This window comes from Erpetoichthys calabaricus, chromosome 11 (genome assembly GCF_900747795.2).
Source record: "Erpetoichthys calabaricus chromosome 11, fErpCal1.3, whole genome shotgun sequence".
Taxonomy (NCBI): Eukaryota; Metazoa; Chordata; class Cladistia; order Polypteriformes; family Polypteridae; genus Erpetoichthys; species Erpetoichthys calabaricus.
This window is the reverse complement of record NC_041404.2, coordinates 124,025,500-124,045,702: the sequence shown is the minus strand read 5'-3', so window position 1 is coordinate 124,045,702 and position 20,203 is coordinate 124,025,500. Positions and strand designations below refer to the sequence as shown.

The window sequence follows — 20,203 nt, the reverse complement described above, 5'->3', positions numbered from 1 at the left end:
GCTGAATTCGAACACAGGGTCACGGGGGTCTGCTGGAGCCAATCCCAGCCAACACAGGGCACAAGGCAGGGAACCAATCCCGGGCAGGGTGCCAACCCACCGCAGGACACACACAAACACACCCACACACCAAGCACACACTAGGGCCAATTTAGAATCACCAATCCACCCAACCTGCATGTCTTTGGACTGTGGGAGGAAACCGGAACGCCCGGAGGAAACCCACGCAGACACGGGGAGACATTTAAAACTTGATTAAAACCATCTTCTTTTAGACACGCATTTCTTTCTTGTTAGGTTGTTCTTAGATCTTTTTATGTATTTTTTCTATTTATTTGTTTTTAGCTATGATGGCTTGCAAATCTTTTTCTTTTCTTATCCAATTTTATATGAAATATTGTAATGGTTCTTGATATTCTATTAAGTAGGGCGGAGTGGTGGCTCTGAGGCTAAGGATCTGCGCTGGTATCCCGAAGGTTGCCGGTTCGAATCCCCGTCACTGCCTAAAGGCCACTGCTCTGCTGGGCCCTTGAGCAAGGCCCTTAACCTGTAATTGCTCCAGGGGCGCTGTACAATGGCTGACCCTGCGCTCTGACCCCAAGGGGTATGCAAAAACTACCAAATTCCTAATACAAGAAATTGTATAAGGCGAAATAAAGAACAAAAAAAAAAAAAATTATTCTGTCGTTGGAAAGCACTTTGTGCATAATTATGTCACTGATGATAGCTGAGTGACGCCCGCTACAGCCGTAACATTACAGATAACAGAAACCCAGCTGTCAACAGGTTTTGATGCTTTTGTGATGTTCATCATATTTGCTTTTTTTTTTTTTAACATTTGTTCATGTAGTGAAGTTTTTTACCCTCTCCTCATTCAAAGATGACACTTATTCAAGTGTTAGGTACACCTAGGAGGTGACCCATCTATTTATAATGTTAAAAATCAAATTATAATGAACATAAATAAACTAACTATCACCATAGCAATATGTTTTGTGTATCTTGGGAGTTCCTTCTTCTCTGTGCTTTGGTATGGCCATGTGGAAGTTGATCTATTGCTGCATGTATGTGTAAGGAATGTGTATGTGTTATGTATAAGAAGATCTCCAAGTTGAACTTTCCCACTTCAGTGTGTTCATGTGAGTTTCTGTTTGGGCTGTTCAGAAAAATGCTAAATCGTTGCTGATATTTAAAAAAAAAAAAGCAATTAAAGATAAATGGCTTTTTTTGTGGAAATATCTTGAAAAATAAATGTATTAAATATGTATCACTTTACTCTAAATGCATTTCAACCTAACAATAGCATTTTCGTATTGACCAGATTATAAGTTTTATTTTAAACAATTGACTATGGTCAATTATAAATGTATCAGAAAATCAGAAACTAAACTGAAAGATTTATCAGAGTGCCCATAGCAGCAATTGTACCATGACAACTCTTTTTGAAAAAGTCTAATAAAAGGCAACAGTTAATGGCCACATCAATTACTATTAATTATTGCTATTTGTATGGTTATCCTAGCTAGTTTTTGTGTAATTAAAGCCCTCTTTTATTATAATATCCATCTTAAACATTACTTTTAATATTAAGAACATTGCATATTGAAACTTCTGTCTGCATCGGGGTGGTTTGAGTGACACTGTATTTGAAAATCTCAATGAGAGAAGTCTCTTAGATTTATGATTCTGTAAAATCAATATTCAGGGTAGTAGGAGTTGATTCAGAATTTTGTTAATATACTATAATACATTTCACAGGGTTTTGCAGAAAACTAATAATAGTGCAAATGTTGATCTTACGTAGCAAAGCCTACAATGAAATTAGAAGAACTATATGGGAAGACAGCCAACAAGTGGTGGAGCACATTTAAGAATTTTACATACAATACCAAAAACAAGTTATTTCTCAAAATTTTAAAAGCATCAAAAAATAAAAGAGAAGTCTAAGGGGGATAAATAAGGAGCAAAAATGAAAGCTACAAAAACAAAAATGTATAAAAACAAAACATGTATAATAACTACAAGACAAATACTGTAACTCCAGCACTAACTGTTGGGCTTATGAGCATTTTAGCAGTAAAAAAATTGTCATAGATGTTAAAAAATGAAAATAGTGAATGCTCTAAATTTGTTTGTTTTTTTTTTCATACATTTTGCCATGTGCAGAAGTCAGTAACTCCCAGTAGTTACTGGTATACAGTAATTTGGAAACTTGACAGAGAAGTTCTGCTTAATAAAAAGGCTGCAATACAAAAATTACTGTGACCAGAACATTTACCTTTAGAGTGCGTTAGGAGGTTAATGAGTACATACATAAAGTCTTGATGTGTACTTTTTCACAGCACACTGAGGAAACTCCTAAAGACTGGAACCTTGCACATGTCCCAAGATCTAAAAACAGTATCTATAAATAACAATAGGTGAATATGTTGAATGAAACACTAAGTGGTTTGGAGATTACAGGATAGATGTGCTAAAATTACAATGGGTAAAATCAAGTAAATGTTGAGGACCCAAGAGTGTTCAAGTAAGCTTTTGATTATATATTTAAATCCTTAATATAAGTATTTTGAGAAATAATAACCTACTCTAGAAATTCCTACAGATTGGATGCTAGTAATCATTGCTCCATATTATTAAAAATGTGATCAGATGAACTGTAGAAACTCTAGATTAGTATCACAGGAAGATTAATGGAGGCCATAATTAAAGACAAAGGGGAGCTAGAAGGGGCAGTGATTAACAATGCTGCTATACATTCTCTGAGTTGATATTAATGTGCACACTATTAAGATGGCAGAGAAACTTAAAACTGCTAGCAGATGAAGTCTTCCTAGATACTGCTTTCCACGATGGCATAAATTAAGAAAGCATGACCCAGCTTTGACTCTATTTGTAAAACTGAAACATGTTGATAAACAAAATCATATGTAAATCCTCTCATTTGTTAATTTAGAGTTGCACCCAAACAGAAACTCGTTATGCAAATTTATTCAAACAGGGAGTCCACATTACTAATCTATTAAGTTTTTTTCCATTATTATGTATCTTTTGTACAGTTGTTCATTCTAAAAATAAATAACTTTTTTCATACTTACAGGTTGATAACTTTTTGAACCTAACCGAAGACCAAAAAACATCTTTGAAGTGGCAATTCCTTTTGGAACGCTGTAAAATTTTTGTGAAGGTAACCAGATTTTCTTGTATAATTATAGTAGTTCACATAACCGGCTCCCCTCTAAAATACCACCTCTTACCTCAAATTGTTTCACATGATACTGGCCGTTTCCTCCTTACTATGGCTATTATCACAGCTCCTCTCCTTACTCTAAGCACAATAAGCCATTATATGTCTTCTTGTGTCTGCCTCCTTTCAAACCTTGGTATTGCCTTTGGTAGTGGCTCGATTTTCCTTGCCTCCTAAGCCTTCAGTAGCCCTTAAAGGGATAGGTAGCTTCTGGACTGCATTCCTTTTTTTTTTTTAATTTTATTAATTTTATTGTAATCATTCATACAAATCGAACAATTTTTACAAAAAATAGGATTGAAATACAAGTCGACCCCCACCCCTGAGAGAGACAGCATGGCCAACGGGGTAAAACCTAAGGCTTGTAAACATATCTAAATTGATGAGTTTAATAGGCCAGTAGAGATGAATGGAGAAGAAAAAGAAATGCGGAGATAATTGCTTCCTCGGTGCTTTAAGTGCTTATTCTAAAATTTTATTGATTATATCCTGCCATGTTTTAAAAAAATTCTATACAGATCCTCTAACTGAATATTTGATTTTTTCCAATTTCAAATAGTATAAAACATTGGTTACCCACTGACTTAAAAGAGGAGAGTTAGGATTCTTCCAGTTTAGCAAAATAAGTCTGCGTGCCAAAAGTGTAGTGAATGCAATCACAGTTTGTTTGTCCTTTTCCACTTTAAACCCGTCTGGAAAAACACCAAACACAGCTGTTAATGGGTTAGGAGGGATTGTGACACCAAGGCTGTCTGAAAGGCACTTAAAAATTTTGGTCCAAAATGATGTTAATTTGGCGCAGGCCCAAAACATGTGACCCAGTGAGGCTGGGACTTGATTGCAGCGCTCGCAGGTTGGATCTTGCCCTGGAAACATTTTGAACAGTTTTAGGCGAGACAGATGTGCTCGATATATAACTTTGAGTTGAATAATTGTATGCTTTGCGCATATGGAGCTCGAGTGAAGTCTCTGCATTGCTACTTTCCACTCCCTTTCAGATATATTGGTTAAGAGATCTTTTTCCCATTGTCCTCTTGGATCTTTGAAATGGAGGGACTGTAAAATAATTTTATATATTGCAGAGATGGTGTCTAAGTCCTTGAAATTGAGCAATATTTGTTCCGGCATAGACGAGGGTGCAAGATGAGGAAAATCGGGCAGGTTCTGTTTAACAAAGTTCCTAATTTGAAGATAGTGAAAGAAATTTGTAGCTGGAAAGCTAAATTTAGAATGTAATTGTTCGTCGGATGCAAAGATGTTGTCTATATAAAGATCTTTGAGCGTTTTGATTCCAAATTTTTTCCACATATTAAAAACTGCATATGTTTGTGAGGGTTGAAAGAGGTGGGTCTCTTGTAGAGGTGCCACACATAAAAGCTTCTCCATCTTAAAATGCTTTCTACATTGGTTCCATATTCTGAGTGAGTGAAGCACAATTGGGTTATTAGTATATTGCCGATACCTTACATTTATTGGGGCACAAAGCAGAGAATATAAAGAAGTACTGCAGGATTTTACTTCAATTGCGGACCAGGCCTGTGTATGTTCATCTATTTGTGTCCAGGTTTTTATATCTTGTATGTTTGCTGCCCAGTAATAAAACTGAAAGTTAGGTAGAGCCATGCCACCTTCTGCCTCAGGTCTTTGTAGGGTCGCTCTTTGGATACGTGGATGTTTTGAGTTCTAAATAAATTAGGTTATTGTTGAATCTAATTGCTTAAAAGATGATTTATTGATGTATATTGGAATGCTTTGAAATAAAAAAAGAAGCTTACAAAAGAATATTCATCTTAACAACGTTAATTCTTACAGCTAGAGTGAGATGAAGGGTCGACCATCTATGCAAGTCTTTATTAATTTTTTCCATACAGACGGTGAAATTTTGTTGATTAAAGCGCTTTGTGTTTACTTGTGATATTTACCCCTAGGTATTTAAACTGATCTGCAATGATAAAAGGTAGGGTGTCTAATCTAATATTAAATGCTTGAGAATTCACTGGAAAGAGTACACTTTTATTCAGATTAATTCAGAGACCAGAGGTCTTTTGAAATTCTGTAAGTGCTGTTAAGACTGCAGGCACAGAATTTTGTGGGTCTGATATGTACAGTACCATATCATCTGCATATAGAGAAATTTTCTGTTCCAGTCCTTCTCTGATAATCCCATTTATCTGATCAGCATTTCGACAGTGAACCGCCAGTGGTTCAATGGCAATTGCAAATAGCAGTGGTGACAAGGGGCATCCTTGTCTGGTACCACGTTCTAGTTTAAAGTAGTCTGAACAAATGTTGTTAATACAAACTGAAGCTTCTGGATTGGTATACAGTAGTTTGATCCATGCACAAATGTTCGGGCCAAACCCAAATATCTCTAATGTAGTGAAAAGGTATTTCCATTCAATAATGTCAAATGCTTTATCTGCATCCAATGATAATAATATTTCTGGGGTGTTTGACTTTGTTGGTGAGTATATTACATTAAACAGGTGTCGAAGATTGGAGGATAAGTGTCGACCCTTGATAAATCCAGTTTGATCTTGTGATATTACCGAAGGCAGCACTTTCTCCATCCTTCTAGCTGTGATTTTTGAGAGTATCTTAACATCATTATTCATAAGTGAAATTGGTCTGGACTGCATTCCTTATGCAGTGTAATATGGCCCTGTTGCAGATTGTCAGAGATGCGCACAGCCACCAGATGGACTGTAATGTTATAAGTTGCCTCCTGTCAGTCCTCTAATGCGCTTCCCTTTATAAGAAAAGAGGTATTATGACAAATCCTTTAAGGCTTTCATTTTTCACTTCAGAAAGAGGGCCATGCATCCAATATTATAGTCTTCTACTCCTGCACTTATACCATTGACTATATCCTACATAACACACTGCCATGTCAGTTTAAGATCCCCTGTATCAGTAGAAGTTATTTCTCATCTACAGCCAAAATGTTCTCAATATATGTCCTGTGCCCTCCTTTCTCCCTTTGCGCACTAGTTAACCAGTTATTTCTGGTTTGATTTAAAGAAGCTACTAAACATCCTAGCAAAATTACCGATATGTATCGATTGATGTCTGTGCTTTGCCCAAAGAAAGAGGTACATAAACATGGCACACATTATTTCAGGTAACGAGATTACACCCAAACCCAAAAACTACAGTTTGCAGAGTATTAAGATCATAGGCGTGGTTTAGTTTCTAGATGTGTTGTATATCCAGGTATGCTCATAAAACATTCATCTATGCCTTTACTTTATATTCTGAACCTACCAGGTACTAGCCGATCACAAAATGCAGGAGTCAACTCTAGTTTGGATGCCAGTCTATGGTTTGGCACACTCATTCATATTATGCACCCATATTTGCTCAAACTTACCAATTTAGAGTTGCCAGTTAACTAGAGTGTGGAAGGAGCACAGAGTTTCAACAGGAAGCCCACATAAATACAAAAAGGACAAACACATTTTCTTTAAAGAATTCAGCATACTGAGAATTGAATCAAGAGTCCAGTTGCTGTAAGGCAACAAAGTTGTCTACTGAGCTACTTGACTGAAAGCATAGTTAACACACAGTACACTGAATAATGTTTTTGTACCAAAATTACACATAAGACCTAATATTAATGGCATAGTATTGGTCACTTTTAATAAATAAGTAAATGTATGCTCAAATCAACTTTGCAATACTAGTTTTTCACTAATTAACACTGCGGCCCTCCAGGAGTGAATTTGCCCACCCCTGGTGTAAGACAATAATGTAAAAATATCTTGTATTCTTGTAAATATACAAAATAAAATAAATGATTTAATGTAATGTCATACTTAAAAAAGTCAAGATTTCAATTTATCTATTGATAATGTTTTGGCAATTTTGCAAATTAAGTGAATACTTCTGTAAATAATTTAATATACTTGAAATATCATATAAACCCTGAACAATATACTATATTTAGTGCATGCATTTCTATTTCAACTTTAATAATTTCAATCATTTTAAATATTTAACACTTTCATATTTTCATTAGCTTGACAGTTGTAACATAGCTGATTTGTGTAATGGTCTTTTCTAAATATTACAAGTAACAAAGGAAATACAACAAACCAAAAGCATTGCATTTGTTTCTTGTTTCCCTATTATGACATTTTCAAATATAGTTAAATCAATTAGCTTTCATGAAACTGATGAAACTGAATATTTCTCATTGTGCAATATGCCTATGTTGACTGTCTTGTAAAGAAATGCTTAAATAAAAATATATTACAGCATTGTACATTTGAATTAACCTACCATTCAAATACTCTTAAGATATTTCCAGCATCCCAAGCAAGAAGTGGCCTAAGAGTCAACATACTGTCAAGTACTTTAGCTGATCCTGAAGAAGTTTGCCAAAGTTTTACTTCCCTGGACAGTGACAAGCTGACTGAAAGGCACTGATACATGTATTTCCAAATAACACATCTCTACATTAACATCCTCCAAAGATTTGCAAAAGGACATTTGTCTCAAACATTGTTTGCTTTTACTGTTCTTAAGTATGGTACAACTTTTTTCTGTTAGTCATGTGTTCATGTTATTTGATTAAGAGGTTTTCCTTTTATCTTGTTGTTTAAATTTAAAATACTTTGCAATGGTTTAATGTGGTCATTTAGAATATATACTTCTTGTTAAAAGTAAACAAGTACATGATAAAATGAATGAGACTGTTTGTTTAATTGTATTGTAAATTTTATTATTGAATTAAAAAACCTTTTGATTCTTTGCAATTGTACACTGAATATGTGCAATTTGTGGGGGGATGAAAATATAACTGGTGTTGGGTTGTGCAGATATTTTAATACAACAAAATAAAACATTTTGATTTGATGTTACAGCTTATATATATTTTTTGTATGTTAAAAGTGAATTAAGGTAATACAATGTGATATGATAAACGTTGATGTTCTGTACAACAAACTGACTAAATTACGATGCAGAGATGCAAACCCTGAGAAACGTGTTAAAAACAGTAATACATATTTGAACAATTAATGAATCATCAATAAGCATCCAGGCAGTTACAGTACTCTGCATTAGAATTAGCTTATGAAAGAAATTGCCACAAAGTCAACAATGTATGTCGGCTGAATGGCATTAAAAATGTACTTTTCCCTGATACTCTTGAAAAAGTCATGAAGCTTCTTTCCACAAAACACATGCTATTATTTAGTTCTGGGTCACTTTGATTTCAGTGGTGCTAATTTAGCTAGAGATCAGTCTGTTCTAACCACCCTGAACTTCATCTTCAAGATGTCCTCAATCCCTGCCTCCAATTCGTCATTTTCTTGAACACTTGAAACTCCCTTTGGTGTCCCAGTCAAGATCAGGTCTCCCTCCTCCAGCGTGATGAACTCGCTGATATAGCTGATAAGGTATGGGATGGAAAAAATCATTTGTGATGTGCTGCCTTCCTGTCTCAGTTGATCGTTTACCTTCAGCCAGATCCTGACATTTCCTGGGTCACAAAGTTGTTCTTTGGGTATGAAATCGCTTACCGGACAAGAAGTGTCAAAGGCCTTTGCCAGAGTCCACGGTAGACCTTTAGATTTACATTCGTCTTGAGCGTCTCGAGCCGTCATGTCCAGGCAGAGGGCATAGCCGGCAACGTGCTGCATAGCGACTTCCTGCGGAATGGCTGTTCCTCTTTTCCCAATCACTACACCCAGCTCGACCTCGTGGTGCAAGTTGTGACAGTAGTAGGGCACTTGGATTGGGCTCCCTTCTCTGACGTAAGCGCTGGGTGGTTTAAGGAACAGCAACGGTTCACTTGGCACCGCGTTACGAAGCTCCGCTGCATGTGCGGTGTAGTTCCTACCCACGCAGATAATTTTCTTACCCCACTCCCAAAATCGTTGCAAGTTTCCAGCAGAAGCCATCGTGAATTCAGACAGAGGGCAGAGTCCGATTCACCGGCGCATGCTCTGATTGGCTGACCTCTTAAACCAAACCATCTACGTGCGTCTGACTGAAGTACATTACCAAGAAGGACCGACACGTCTGAGCACAGCGTGCCGCCTCTACACGCGACCTTGTTTATCATAACACACCTCCCGATGTGATTGGCTGATAGATGAGGTCAAAGCAAGAGGGAGGGAACTGAAGCTGCACTTGGGTCCAAACAGAGTTCAGTTCCTGTGTGCGATGAGGGGTTTGGCACGGCTCACGGGTGTCTGCGCCCTCGCCGTGTTGGGAGCTGCCGCGTACAGATTGGGTATGTGGGGCAGCATTTGGCATGGGATTTAGGAGGGTTACTGCGAGGAAACGTTGAACGTGACAGAGGCAGACGGTCAGCAGTCATAATGTCTCCTTGAGTCGAGGTGGCTGCCTATCTACACTTTAACAGAAAGTGGGACATTCCTATCGTCAAATTGAAGGGTGAAGTCGCACGCGCGTCTGTGTGTGTGTGAGTTTGAGTGAGTGAGTGAGAGAGAGAGACAGAAAAAGAACTGCGAAAATTAATTTTAACAGTAGGTGGTCGTGGGTGTGTGTGCACGCGCAATAGAAGAGTCGCCTCTCTGTACAGCGATATGCTAATATCTGCTTTGCAGAAAGTGAGATAACTGAATATGTTGTCAGTTCTGCATGTACAGGTACAAGACGAGAATTCTGCGTGCTTATGGAGGAGAGTATGCATCTGTGAACAAGAGAAGAAATGGTCATCTGCACGTGTAGAAAACGAATCAGCTGTGTGCACAGTGTGTGCTGGGGTGTTGATGGTGCTAATTTAAAAGATGGGATGAGTCACGAGTTTGTTGAAGCTTGCACAAGACCAGGGGACCTATGTGTTCAGAAGAAGTCGCGATTAATTGTATATGTGCGTGTACTTCTGTGCTTTAAAAAAGAGAAGTTGGTTTTGTGGGTAGTATGAAAGTGAGAGACTTTGATCCAGTCCGAGGAGAAGATGAGATTAGTCATATTTGAGTGTTTACACTTAACATGTTAGTCAAAGTGAGACTGGAATGTGTGCAGAGAAGTGTCTGAAATGGCCATGTTTATGTGTTTGTGAACATATGTGAAAGGAGCCGATATTCAATTCATGTGCTGATAGAGGATTATACTCTTTATGGAGTGTGTGTAAGTATGTGAAAAGGAATTTGATTATTTTTGCAAATATTAGTTGGTGCTTGTGCAATAGGTATGTTGAAGATTAGGGTCCTTTACTTACATGTGAAAGATGACTGACCACACACAAGATGAGTAGCAGTCATGTGTTCACATACTATGTTTGTATAAAAGAGATCAAGAGCTCTGTGTATATGTAGAGCATGGATCTGATTGAGTTCAGCTGAAATTAGTCTTAAACTTGTTGACCCACTTCTGTAGCCATGTGGTATTTCCTTTCATGTCTGCTAGGGTATTCAGTGGATTGCACCCCAGGATAAAGTGGCATGAGGCCTTGCTGACCAAGTGTCTGGAGTAGAGCAGTGCTTATCTTTCATATCTTCTGAAGATGTCATTTTGTGCTTGTGTTCTCAGATTTAACTTTCTGTACAGAAATACACATGAGGATGTCTGTAGCATTCTGAAAGCTGATTACACCCATCCAAGTTGCAGTAGGTGTTGGGTAAGGCTAGCCATTAGATGTGATCTCTTATTTGCAGGCCCTGTGCGGGTGGGCACGTCTTCTGTTCACTCCTCCCAAAGGACACTCCTAGTTGCTCAGTCTGACATGAGGATCGAGTTGCTGCCTGCGCTGACGGACAACTACATGTACCTCCTTATTGATGATGAGACCCGTGAGGCTGCCATTGTTGACCCCGTGGAACCGCACAAGGTTTGAGTCTCATGTTCATGTGCACACTGAAATATTCTCTAAGGGATGGAAGGAATTGTGAGTTTTGGTTATTACACACAAATTTATTTCACAAACCTGTGTACTTTTACTTTCTTATCCAGGTTGTAGATGCTGTCAAGAAGCATGGGGTAAAGCTGACCACCGTCCTGACCACACACCACCACTGGTAAGCCGATGCCTAGGACTTGTTTGATGAACCCATATAGTCAGCCACTTTGCATCTGCTTCAGCTTTACCAAATAAAGGTTGTATGTGTGTCTTTGGCATGCTGTTATAGTGCACTGTGCTAATTTAACACAAGCGACTAGTTCAGCCTGTACCGCCAATTCCGTATTCTGTTGTAGATATGCATATCCACAGAGAAATTATATTGTTTTCTCAACAGGGACCATGCAGGAGGAAATGCAAAGCTTGTTAAAATGGTGCCAGGGCTGAAGGTTTATGGAGGAGATCCGCGTGTGGATGCACTTACTCAGAAAGTGACGCATTATGACACGTTCAAGGTATGAAAGAAAAATTAATAAAGCTGGTGGTGATTAGACCCCAACTTCCCCACAGACCCATTTTCAGACCACCTGAATCCAGTAGGCCATCTTGGTGTTTCCCTAAGCCTGGTCACCTAACTGACTTTAAATCTGCGGGCTGTCTCTCAGGATGGCATTTATTACCAGTTCACCCTATCTAAGCCATGTCTTCGTTGCTCTCTGCCTCTATTTTAAAAACCATCTGACCCTTCACCTTTTTTTTTTTTTAATCAGGTTGGCTCACTGAATGTCAAGTGCCTTTTCACACCATGCCACACATCAGGACACATCTGCTACTTTGTTTCCAAGGAGAAAAGTCCAGACCCACCAGCTGTGTTTACTGGTAAGAGAATAAAGCTTTAGATCCTGCCAGGGCACAATGCAAACTCCAGAGTTTTGAGCATGGTGCTGCCTGCCTTTGTTTGAGTACTCCATGAATTGGTTATTCAGAATTCATGCTAAATACTGAAACAGGTGTTGATGGGTGACTAGTTCACATGTGCAGGAATCCTGCTTGTCTGTGTGTGATGTGTGTCTTCACTCATGAGACTTTAGTGTACCCATGGGCAGAAATATGTGGTTTGATATGACATTTTTATTGAGCTCAAGAAAAGCTGACAGATGAATGAAAACGAGGGAGTGGCAGGCTGGAAAGAGGGCGTCTTGGCCATATTGAGATGACATCAACTGGCCATCTAGAGTACTGTCTTTCCCTATATAGTGGGTGCAACCCATCAATCAGAGAATCATGGTTCAGCTTTGCTGTTACATTTGAAATCGGTGCCAAGCCCTAACCCCCCTGTAGCACTTGAAAGGTGCAAATCTTCGTTAACCTCTTTGGTGCAGACATCACTGCATATGATGTAAATTAATCTTGATATACATTTAAAGGTAATGGTGGTCTGTTATCCTGTGCAGACCATAACAGGGAAAGATGTGGTGTCCCTTTCTGCTCTTGATGCCAAGCTCTTTGTATGAATGTTTCCCTTTTAGGTGACACCTTGTTTGTTGCTGGCTGCGGGAAGTTCTTTGAAGGCACTGCAGATGAGATGTGCAAAGCCCTGCTCGATGTTTTGGGACGCCTTCCTCCAGAGACAGTAAGCATGAATGACAGTCTCACTCTTAAAAAACATAGACTCTACCCAGTCGCCTCTACCCATTGGGTTACGGTTTGGGTTTTAGTCAAAAGTGTGCAATCTTTAAGACTGAACCTTTTTCAGAGAGTCTTCTGTGGCCATGAGTACACAATCAACAACCTCAAGTTTGCACGGCATGTCGAGCCAAACAATGAAGCCATCAGAAAGAAACTGGCATGGGCAAAGGTAAAGTACTATAAGATTTGGACCTCATGATTTTGTGTTGTCTTGAATAAAGATACAGTATGAAGGGGAGGCATTCTGATATCCAGTTAATGAGTTCGAGGGGGTGTTGTTGATGGGGTCTGTTATGAACAAGCTGGGCCATCAGTACTCCGGTTGTTAATGACACAGATAATGAAGAACATGACACAGACTGGTCAACTGGTTCAGAACAGTCTCTTTTATTATTGATTTAATTGCCACTGCTGGGAGAGTAAAATGGTGCTTTTTGATGGCAACTATTCAACTCTTCTTGCAGGCAACATATGACCGGGGAGAGCCCACCATCCCATCCACAATTGCAGATGAGTTTACATTTAATCCATTCATGAGAGTCAGGTGAGTCCATAGTGTGACACAGGAAATATGAGAGAAGCTTGATTTGTACTTACTTGAGTTCATTATTTCATCTGGGGCAGAAGGAGCTGGGTGCTTGGGGGTGGTGTTGGTTGTCCACTTAACAATTTGTAAAGGTGATCAACAACAATATAGCATATTCTCTTTTCTTGTCCATTGAATGGTGTGTGACCCTAAACTTTTATGCCTCCATCTCGTTTTGACAATATTACAGCCCAAAGGAAACACTGGTCTTGTGTACCTACTGGGACTTTTTGTTAAGTAATCATATGGGTATAGTGATGGGTAGTTTAAAGGAATACTCCACCCAAAGATGACCTTTTTTAAGTATGTTTTCTTGCTCAATGTGGTTTGTATTGACGGCTGAGAAAATTTGTAATCCCATGTTTATGAGCACAACACAGATAACGTTTCTTATATAACAGATGTCTGTGGTGACCAATGCTGGACAGCTGCAAAAACCGTGAAAAACATCCCTGAAAAAGTCTCACATTTGTTGATTTGTAATTCAGTCTTGAAACGTACTGTAAGGGCAGTGTACAAATGCAAAGCATATTCAAATGGGATCAAGCTTTTGAATTGAGCACAGGACTTTTGACCAATGAATGAGGACAAGAGGCAAGGCTTCAATTCAAAAGCATTTGGGAAAATCCGAGCAGCTCACAAAATATTTAAGTTTTAGCCAAAAAATGAATGCATTTTTGCACATTGTGAGCATATGATTGGTGGACTTGACGTGTCTATGCAGCAAAAGAAACAGGAGATTTTGTCATGGATGTTATTGTTTGCTGTCATCCGATGTTTGTCTCCATGGAGGCCCATTCTAACAGAAACTTTGTCATTTGAATCTCCATGAAGACATGAGACTACAAATTGTACTCTGCCGTCACTACATACCACGTGGGTTAGGTAACAAGAAAATAATCACATTTTTGGATGGAGTATTCTTTTAAGGATTTCTCATCAGAGGGAGAAGAAAGTTTACTTAGTCTACTTAGTCATGTAACATTCTGGCATGTTGTACTGTTTTTGTGTATTTAGTACCGGCTGATACACTGTGGCATTCTCTTTTCCATGCTGAGATGTTGTTTCTGGATAATAATAAATGATTGATAAAGCTGTAGTAGTAGTAGTAGTATTAGTATTGTTGCATGTGCAGTGGACATCCATCCATCCATTATCCAACCCATTATATCCTATCTACAGGGTCACGGGGGTCCGCTGGAGCCAATCCCAGCCAACACAGGGCGCAAGGCAGGAAACGAACCCTGGGCAGGGTGCCAGCCCACCACAGGGCGCACACACACACACCAAGCACACACTAGGGACAATTTAGAATCGCCAATGCACCTAACCTGCATGTCTTTGAACTGTGGGAGGAAACCGGAGTACCCAGAGAAAGCCCACGCAGACACTGGGAGAACATGCAAACTCCACGCAGGGAGGACCCAGGAAGCGAACCCGGGTCTCCTAAATGCAAGGCAGCAGCGCTACCCACTGCACCACCGTGCCGCCCCGTGCAGTGGACAGTGAAATTCTAATTTGCATATTTGGCCAAAATGCAATACATGGCCCCTTTGTGGTGCAATGGTAAACAAAAATGTGTTAAAATATAGAACCTAAAATATAGAACCTTATATTAAATACTTGAAACATAAATCAGCTTATGTGCATGTAATCCTGACTCCTTTTTTGAAACCTTGTGGAAAAACCCTGAGAAAAACTCTAGATTAGTTAACATACAGCACATAGGCTTAGCAGCCATATGAATGAAGATCAAGAATAAATGTTCTTTTATAACAGTCCTAAAGAGGTTCCCAGAAGCAGAGAGCCCCATCTAGATGGTAAGGTGTTATCTTGGATGGGACTGACACTGGCCGAAACTGGAAAAGTAAGTAGAAGTGTCAGTGGTGAAAGGCGGGGTACAGAAGACCCTGCACATGTTCTGAGTGTTCAGGACACTGTAAATGGTAGTCCAAAGGTAACATTGCTGACCAAGCACCTGGACTGTCAATCCTAAGTTTAATGGTTCACCTCCAGCCTCTAAGTTAAGAATGGTCGTGAACTGTGTACGTGTTAAACTTGAAGCACACAACTTGTCTGACTTTGAGCAAGTTGTTTACCACACACATATATACATAGTTTACACTGAAAGCCGTGCAGTGAGTTAAGTTATATGCCAGTTCCTACTGCTATTGAACAACCCTTAATGACTATAGCATGGGCATCATTAAGTGTATGTGCCCAACAATTCTTCGATTAATACCTGCTAATAGGGTTAAGGGGTAGGCAGAAGCAAGGCACGGTTATACCAGGACAGTTTAGAGCAGTTAAATAACCAAACATTCATATTTTTGGTGAATGAGGAGAATCAAATGCACAGAGAAGGCACCCCCACTGCGACCCACACCAAATCCAGGTTCTGTGTAATAATTATACTACCCACTGTGCGAAATGTGAAGAGTGAATACAAATGTATTTACTGTTTGCTGTCTGTTAAACTTTGCCTAACGTTTTTGGCCATTTTACTTCTTGGCTACATTTCAGAGTAAACTTCAAACATAAACAATATATAATATGGTATGTAAAACTAGGTCATTTAGTGCAGCTGCCTTATGGAGCCTGCATCCTGGATTGTTGTCGCTGTAGTGTGCAGATTTTCTTCCCATGTTGTGTGTTTGTTTTTTCTCCTTCAATTCAGACTCCTTCATTTTCTCTACACTGTATTGTGTTAGAGATTTAATTTTAAATGGATACATTTGCAAATTTTGCCCTTTTGAGCTACACTCAATAACCCATAGAGACAAAGTGAAGATTCATTGATATAAGTATTCAGACCTTAATTCAGAACTTTTTGAAAGCCCTTTTGGCAGAAATTACAGCTTCAAGTCTTCTTGGGTAAGCTTTGCACACCTGGATTTGAGCAGTTTACCCATTTCTTCCTGGCAGATTCTCTCCGGCTCAATTCGATTGGATGGGAAGAGTCTGTAAAGTGCCATCTTCAGATCTGTCTACTCATATTCTATGGGGTTTAAGTCTGGACTTTGCCACACAAGGAGAGTCTGAGACTTGTTCCAAAGCCACCCCAGAGATGACTTGGCTGTATGTTTTAGGCCATTGTTGTGGGTGGAGTGGTGGCTCTGAGGCTAAGGATCTGCGCTGGTATCTTGAAGGTTGCCGGTTTGAATCCCCGTCACTGCCAAAAGAGATCCTACTCTGCTGGGCCCTTGAGCAAGACCCTTAACCTGTAATTGCTCCAGGGGCGCTGTACAATGGCTGACCCTGCGCTCTGACCCCAAGGGGTATGCGAAAACTAACAAATTTCTAATACGAGAAATCGTATAAGACGAAATAAAGAACAAAAACAAACAAAAAAAAAAAAAAGGTGAACCGTTGCCTCAGTCTGAGGTTGTGTGAAGTATGGAGCAGGTTTTCTTCAAGGATGTCCTCCCTGGCCCTACTGCTGAGAAGCACTCATAGCATGATTTGGTTACCACCATGCTTCTCCATAATGATGGTATTAGGCAGGTGATGAGCAGTGTCTGATCTTTGCCAGTCACTGTGCTTGAAGTTCTGTCCAAAGAAGTGAATGTTTTGTCTCATCTGACCAGATAATTTTTTTTCATTATAACTGAAGAGTGGATTCCTTCTAGCCACTCTACCATAAATGCCTGATTGACGGAGTGCTGTTGAAATTGCTGTTCTCCCAACAGTTTCTCACATCTATGCAGAGGACTTCTGAAGCTCTGTTAGAGTGATAATTGGGTTCTTGGTCACCTCCTTTATCAAGGTCCTTCTTGCTCGGTTATCTCAGTTTGGCTAGACAGCCAACTCTAGCAAGAGTCCTGGTGGTTCTAAACTTTTTCCATTGCAAAGAAGCCATTGTGCTCCTGGCAGCATTCAGCATTTTAGAAATGATTTTATATTCTTGCCTTGATCTGTGCCTCACCATGGTTTGCTCACAGAGGTCTACAGAGTGTTCATTGAATTTTTTCCTGACAGGCAGTGTAAATTGTGGGACTCACTATACACCGGTGTGAGCCTTTCTAAACAATGTCCAATCAGTTCAGTTCAGTTTGCCACAAGTGAATATCAATCAATTTCTAGACACATCTCAAGGATTATTAAAAAATCTGGAAGAACCTGACCACAATTTGGAGTGCCACAGTAAAGTGTCTGAATATTTATATGAAAGAGAGATTTCAGTTTTTTAATTTTCAGTACATTTTCACACCTTTCAGAAAATATTTTCACTTTGTCGTTTTTGGTTGTTGAATGTAGATTTATTGGCAAAAATAACAAATTTGTTCATTTAAAATTATATCTACAACATAACAAATTGTGTAGAAAGTGAAAGGGTCTGAATACTTACTGAATCCACTGTGTATGTGTGTGTGCGGACCCTGCAATGATTCATTCTCCTGGGTTGATTCCTCCTTTTGCCCGGTGCTTCCAGGATAGTATGTGGCCACCTTTGACCCTGAAATGGATTATGTGTCTGTGTGTGTACATAGGAAACTAGTGGACCCACAAGTACACCAGGAAAACATACATATTCAAGGAGGACAGTGACCATGCCAGAAATCTTAACCCCACTCTCTGGAGCTGTGAGGTGCCAGTACTTAAGACTGCACCACCATGTTGCTCATGTCCACCTTTGCACATCCAGCTTCGGTAAATACTGTAGAAGCTACTTGCTTTCAAACCCCCCCAAACACATTTGTCAAGCTGGTTGCTTCTTGCTTCACCAGTTTTAAATATCCTTTAAGGTTATTACATTGAGTCAGGCCTTCAGCGCTGCTGCGTTTTGTTCCATCTTGGTCTAATCACTGACTGATTTCTGTCATCGAGCTTTTAATGTGTTCTTCATGATCCAAGGGTAAAGTTCTGTTGTAGTGAACCTAAATCAAGATCAGCTAGTGTCAAGTAAACACCCCCCACCCCCCCCCATACTTATGACCCAGGATGGTTTAGGTCTCTTCTTGAGAAAATTGCATGTGTCCTAATTGCTTTCTATTAAGGAATTTGTTCAGTAAGGCCAGCCTTATTTCTGCTTTCATCATTCATTTTAGCCGTTTTGTACCCAACCTGACCCGACTCTTTGTGATTCAATGTACAACAGCAGGATGTAGCATCAGTTGTTGTCAGGAATAGTCCCAGGGACACAATTATTAACAAAGGGTTAATGAATTTTTCTCCCACATCCTGAAGATGTGTCAGTTGGTTATTTTACAATGTGAAACTGGCCCAGTGTGAGAGGTGCTTTGTGCGCTGGAACTCTGTAGTGGACAAAGCAAGTTTATAAAACTAATAGATAAATGAATGTGAGCGGTTGAGTGCGTGCCTAAATGTGATCCACAGTGGAGTGGCATCCCTTACAGAGCAGGTTCTTTTCTTGTTCCTGATGCTGTGAGAGTAGACTCCAGCTCACTGCTGCCCTATAAGAGAAAAAGTGGGCCCATGAAATTAATGTAAATTCTGGCATTGGTAAAGCAGAATCTTGCAGGATGCGTTTTTAAACTATAAAAAGGGAACCTGGAGCACATCTCCAGCAGAAGAGAAGAGCTGTTCATATCCCTGTTTCTCATCATCTTTCCCCACTCTAGGGAGAGGTCTGTTCAGGAGCATGCTGGGAAGACTGATCCTATCAGCACAATGGCAAGCATTCGCAAAGAAAAGGATGGCTTTCGAGTCCCCAAAGACTGAAGATGGGGGCAGAAAACCTGGCTAGTAGCACTTCACCACTTGTCACCTTCAGCACTACTATTTTCAATAATTTGAATGTATATAGAGACATATTTGCATTTTAAATGATAATAAGTTCATTTTCATTCCTTAAATGTTTTACTAAGAATGGAGGAGTGATTTTTAATGCAAGGCACACTGTCACATGTTCTGTGTGATGTTTTAGGTTCAATACCAGCGTGACATTAATATTGAGTGGACAAAAGATTACACTGGCATTGCAGTGCTCTGTACGAGGCTGCTAAATACTAGCCATACACTTTCTCTTCAACATGCTTCTTGTGTATCTAGGTAGTTTCCTGTCCTTTGCTGTAGTGGGCCTGGCTCTTGAGCCGTCCTTATGACCACTAGGTAGAGCTGGCCCTTTGGAAATGCCAACGGACTTGTGTAATTTTGCACTGTTGCTTAGACTCAGCCTCTATAAATTAAACAGAGCTTGTGCCTCATTTAAGTAAAAATCTATTAAAGTGAAGATGATCAATTGTGTGCCTAGCTTTTCTATCTTCTGCTCCAGCAGTCCACCCATGTAAGTATCTTATTAGAACACCAGAAAAATATTGATGAGAAGAGGTCATTCAGCTTAACAAAGCTTGTTAATTCTATTCATGTCATTTCTCCAAAAAGACTTCCAAGTCAAGATTTTGAAGGTCCATAAAGTACTATGATCTACCACACTAGTTGGTAATATATTATATGTGCTTATAATTCTTTTTGTGAAGGAAAACCTTTTATGGATTGTGCAAAATTTACCCTTAAAATGTTTGTGTGCATTAGCATGTCCTTGTTTAAGAATTTATTTTCAAATAATAGTATGTATCCACTATTCTAATGGCTGTCAGAATTTTAAATACTTCACTCATGCCACCTCTTAATCTATATTTGTACATATTAAAAAAGTTCAACTCCTTCAATCTTTTTCTTTTATCATGCTGCCACTTTTTTGTGGGCTCATATGTATAGTTGCTGCATGTTTAAGTATCTTCATGGCCTAATTAGCATGTTAAGGTGTTTCAAAACGTGGCGCTCCCTGTGCCAATCATATAAAATGGGTGACAAACTTGGTTCCTGGAGGACTGCAGGGGCAGCAGGTTTTCTTCCCAGCTTCTTTATCCAATATTAACCAATTACTAATTCTTATGGAACAGAC

The 20,203-nt window shown here is 39.3% G+C and overlaps 3 protein-coding genes across 4 annotated transcripts in view; 2 read left to right on the top strand and 1 right to left on the bottom strand.

Moving 5' to 3' along the window:
• meiob (meiosis specific with OB-fold) overlaps positions 1 to 7,788 on the top strand; it is a 37,860-nt gene extending 30,072 nt beyond the window's left edge. Inside the window, exons 13-14 of the mRNA XM_028813837.2 lie at positions 3,101 to 3,187; positions 7,547 to 7,788. Of these exons, the coding sequence (XP_028669670.1) occupies positions 3,101 to 3,187; positions 7,547 to 7,675 (216 nt within the window). The 3' untranslated portion in view covers positions 7,676 to 7,788. The remainder of the gene's footprint in view (positions 1 to 3,100; positions 3,188 to 7,546) is intronic.
• A 218-nt stretch (positions 7,789 to 8,006) lies between these two features.
• On the bottom strand, positions 8,007 to 9,199 carry fahd1 (fumarylacetoacetate hydrolase domain containing 1). Its single transcript, XM_028813836.2, has one exon. The coding sequence runs from the start codon at positions 9,151 to 9,153 to the stop codon at positions 8,491 to 8,493; it is 663 nt and encodes a 220-aa protein (XP_028669669.1). The 5' UTR covers positions 9,154 to 9,199; the 3' UTR covers positions 8,007 to 8,490.
• A 134-nt stretch (positions 9,200 to 9,333) lies between these two features.
• On the top strand, positions 9,334 to 19,967 carry LOC114660864 (hydroxyacylglutathione hydrolase, mitochondrial). 2 transcript variants are annotated; one of them, XM_028813832.2, is made up of 9 exons: positions 9,334 to 9,488; positions 10,879 to 11,051; positions 11,174 to 11,238; positions 11,458 to 11,575; positions 11,831 to 11,939; positions 12,590 to 12,693; positions 12,817 to 12,918; positions 13,214 to 13,293; positions 18,918 to 19,967. In XM_028813832.2, exons 1-9 carry the CDS (start codon positions 9,419 to 9,421, stop codon positions 19,015 to 19,017), a joined length of 921 nt encoding a protein of 306 aa, XP_028669665.1. In that variant the 5' UTR covers positions 9,334 to 9,418; the 3' UTR covers positions 19,018 to 19,967. The 2 variants fall into 2 exon arrangements, with proteins under 2 accessions (XP_028669665.1, XP_028669666.1); XM_028813833.2 differs by lacking the exon at positions 9,334 to 9,488 and adding an exon at positions 9,628 to 9,652.
• The last annotated feature ends 236 nt before the right edge of the window (positions 19,968 to 20,203 follow it).

Coding starts and splice junctions, on each gene's coding strand:
- fahd1 (XM_028813836.2), bottom strand. CDS start 9,153: ATGGCTTCTGCTGGAAACTTGCAACGATTTTGGGAGTGGGGTAAGAAA.
- LOC114660864 (XM_028813832.2), top strand. CDS start 9,419: ATGAGGGGTTTGGCACGGCTCACGGGTGTCTGCGCCCTCGCCGTGTTG. Junction 11,576..11,830: donor CGCATTATGACACGTTCAAG/GTATGAAAGAAA, acceptor TTTTTTAATCAG/GTTGGCTCACTGAATGTCAA. Junction 11,940..12,589: donor CCCACCAGCTGTGTTTACTG/GTAAGAGAATAA, acceptor TTTCCCTTTTAG/GTGACACCTTGTTTGTTGCT.